This window comes from Octodon degus, unplaced genomic scaffold (genome assembly GCF_000260255.1).
Source record: "Octodon degus isolate 3935 unplaced genomic scaffold, OctDeg1.0 scaffold00109, whole genome shotgun sequence".
NCBI classification, from domain to species: Eukaryota; Metazoa; Chordata; class Mammalia; order Rodentia; family Octodontidae; genus Octodon; species Octodon degus.
Window position 1 is genome coordinate 4801300 of NW_004524685.1, and position 2815 is coordinate 4804114.

At 41.3% G+C, this 2815-nt stretch overlaps 1 protein-coding gene across 1 annotated transcript in view; it reads right to left on the reverse strand.

Moving 5' to 3' along the window:
• Window positions 1–475: 475 nt before the first annotated feature.
• The window catches only part of Wdr63 (WD repeat domain 63), a 65014-nt gene continuing 62674 nt past the window's right edge, over window positions 476–2815 (reverse strand). Inside the window, exon 18 of the mRNA XM_023699054.1 lies at window positions 476–1100. Within this exon, the coding sequence (XP_023554822.1) occupies window positions 957–1100 (144 nt within the window). The 3' untranslated portion in view covers window positions 476–956. The remainder of the gene's footprint in view (window positions 1101–2815) is intronic.

The window sequence follows — 2815 nt, forward strand, 5'->3', positions numbered from 1 at the left end:
AGGAGCCCAGGAACCAGGTATGATGCTTGCTGTGGGCTTGGATTAGATGCTGCCTATCAGATAAAGGAAGTTGTCTTTTTTTTGGTACAAGGAATCAATCTCAGGACCTTGTGCTTGCCAGGTGGGTGCTGTGCCACTGAGCTATATCCCTGGCCCAGGGAGTTGAATTTTATCAACTATTTTTTATGAATCTATTTGGCCTCATAATTTCTCTACTTTAGTGAACCACAGATTAATTTTCCGCTTTTAAATTAACCTTGTATTTTCCTGGATAAACCCAACTCAGTCTGTGTGTGTGTGTGTGTGTGTGTGTGCGCGCGCGCACATCTCACAACGCAGCTCAGACTCCTAGTGATCCTCCTGATTTCTGCCTCCCTAGCGCTGGGATTATGGGTGTGTGCCACCATGCCCAGACTCCATTGCCTGCTCAGCCCACCCAGGGGCAGGGCCTGGCGGGGCATGCGGCAGTCTTCATGTATTATTCTTTTAAAAATATGTGTATTTTTAGATTCAATTTGCTAATATTTTGTTTAGCCTATGACCCTATTTGTGCAGTTGTATACATGAAGCATCCTATGGGGAGATGATCAAAAACTACTTGATAGGAGCAAAATTTGATTTCCACTTCTGGAAGGGATTAGGGTTGCTGCACAAGTGGCAGGGAGTAGGGCGGAGGGGATGTCTGAAGGTGTATCTTATGGTCGCAAAATGAACATTTTCTTACCGAAAACAAAATTCCATGCTACTCAGTACAAAATCTGAACTAGATCTTATTGCTAGAATTCAAATATTTTAATAGCAGTGAAATATAAGCCTATGTTTAACCTATACATGTTCAGTTTGCTAGTTTAAGCTGATAATGAATTGAGAGAGTGAGCGAGAGAGAGAGAGCGAGAGAGAGAGAGAGCGAGTGAGAGATCCCACTGAGTTCTCCCAACACCCTTCAGAGAGCGTTTCTACATCATTTCCATGTGTGATGTTATCTCTGGGGCTTTCATTAGGCCAAGATTGATGAGGATGTTCTTTTCCAGTTCCAAATAACTCTCATAATCCAGTTTTAATTCCGCTTCAATCTGTTCCTTTGACTTCTGGTATGTTTTCTAGGGAAACAAAGAAGACATTATTGTAAGTTACTGATAGCTAAAATTACCAAAAAGTGAGATGGGGAGGAGTGTTTTTGGTACCAGGGATCAAACTCAGGACCTTGCACTTGCCAGACAGGCACATACGCCACCGAGCTATCTCCCTGGCCAGAAGGGGCTATTTTTGAACACTTGAAATAGCTGCTGCTATCTAGGATAGGAGGGCAGTCTGATGCATTGGGGAGTTGGACAGCAGAAAATTATTGATCCTCCAGTAAGTCTCCCCAAAACAAAAAGAAAAATCCCTCTTGTACACTTCTTTCCCATAACGCTCGCCCTCCTTACGTGGCTGGAGGTTGAGTCGTGGCCTAGAGGTTGCAGAATTGCCTGAGTCCCATGCAGATGGGTGTAGCTTGTTTAGCACATGGAAATTACTACTTTCCTCAGCTTTGGTTCTCCAGCTGAAATTTCAGTTAGAACGTTTCCTGTTTCATATGCTATTAGAACTGTAATTACTGTCATCCTCCAAGAAGCGAGCTGCACCCAGGATCTATGGTTGCAAGGTGACAGGTGTTTGATCCCATGGTGCTGGGCGGGAGCTTTATGCCTGGCATCCGGCAGGTATTCATGGAGACTAGCCCGGCCATGTGACCCTCCTCTCCCTTTGCAATAACGCTAACAGTGAAAACCAACTAGCACTGTCTATATGCCAAACACTGGCTAAGTGCTATGAATATTTTAACTCATTTAATCCCATGGTGATCCTCTGAGGTTCTTAAGTATCATTCTCTTTTCCAATTAATGTTAATTGTTTTTCCTTAGTGACCTTTTACATATTCCAAGTCTAACAGAGAGGCCTTTTAAATTAATTCACTTATCCATGATCTAGTTCCAGAGAAAATTTGAGAAGTAGTGGCTTGACTTAAAAGAAGGTACTGTCAAGTGGAAATGACCTTCCAAGAATTCAGATGAGTTTTGGAAACTAGAAAGCATGATGCAGTTTTAAAATATGATTTAACGCAATGTTCAGGCATTTAAAAGTATTTCACATGCAAGTTTTTTGGGATAGACACAATTCTGCATGCTTCAACTGATGTAGATAGCTAGGAATTGTTGCTATGGTACTTAAACACTTATAAAAACTGCGGATAAATGCTGGCATAGGACAAGAATGACAGATTACCTCTTGCCACAGAATTTTAACTAATGTTTGTAAGTTGCAAAAGGACAAATCCAAGACCAATCTGGTTGTAGCAGTGGAATGCAATGAGAAGCTAATTAATTGGATTCTTTTATACTTTGTCACCCCTAAACAGTGTTTTTGAGGTGAGTCCCATTGCTTTTATTGAACTATAATAAATGATAATGTCAATATTATTTGCTAGTGCTACAATATTTCCACATACTGGTGCTTTTAATGAAGACATGAGGTCCCATATGAGTAATTATGTTAGAAGATGCTCTGGATTTGGCTGCAGGGAGACTACAGCTGGGATCAATGATGAAATTATTGGCAACAAAAGGGCAAGAGAGGGGATGAGCAAAAAAGGGGAAATGTAAAATGAGATGATGTCAAGTGAGAAAGACAGAAGACCTGAATCCTCAGAATACCTAAAAGCCCCAAATTTCTCTTCTGCAGGGTTAACAACTTAAGTTTGCAGACCAAAAATTAGAGAAAAAGAAGGGCTGCAAGGATATCCAACATTTTGGCCCTAGCCTTTCAAGATCAGTGA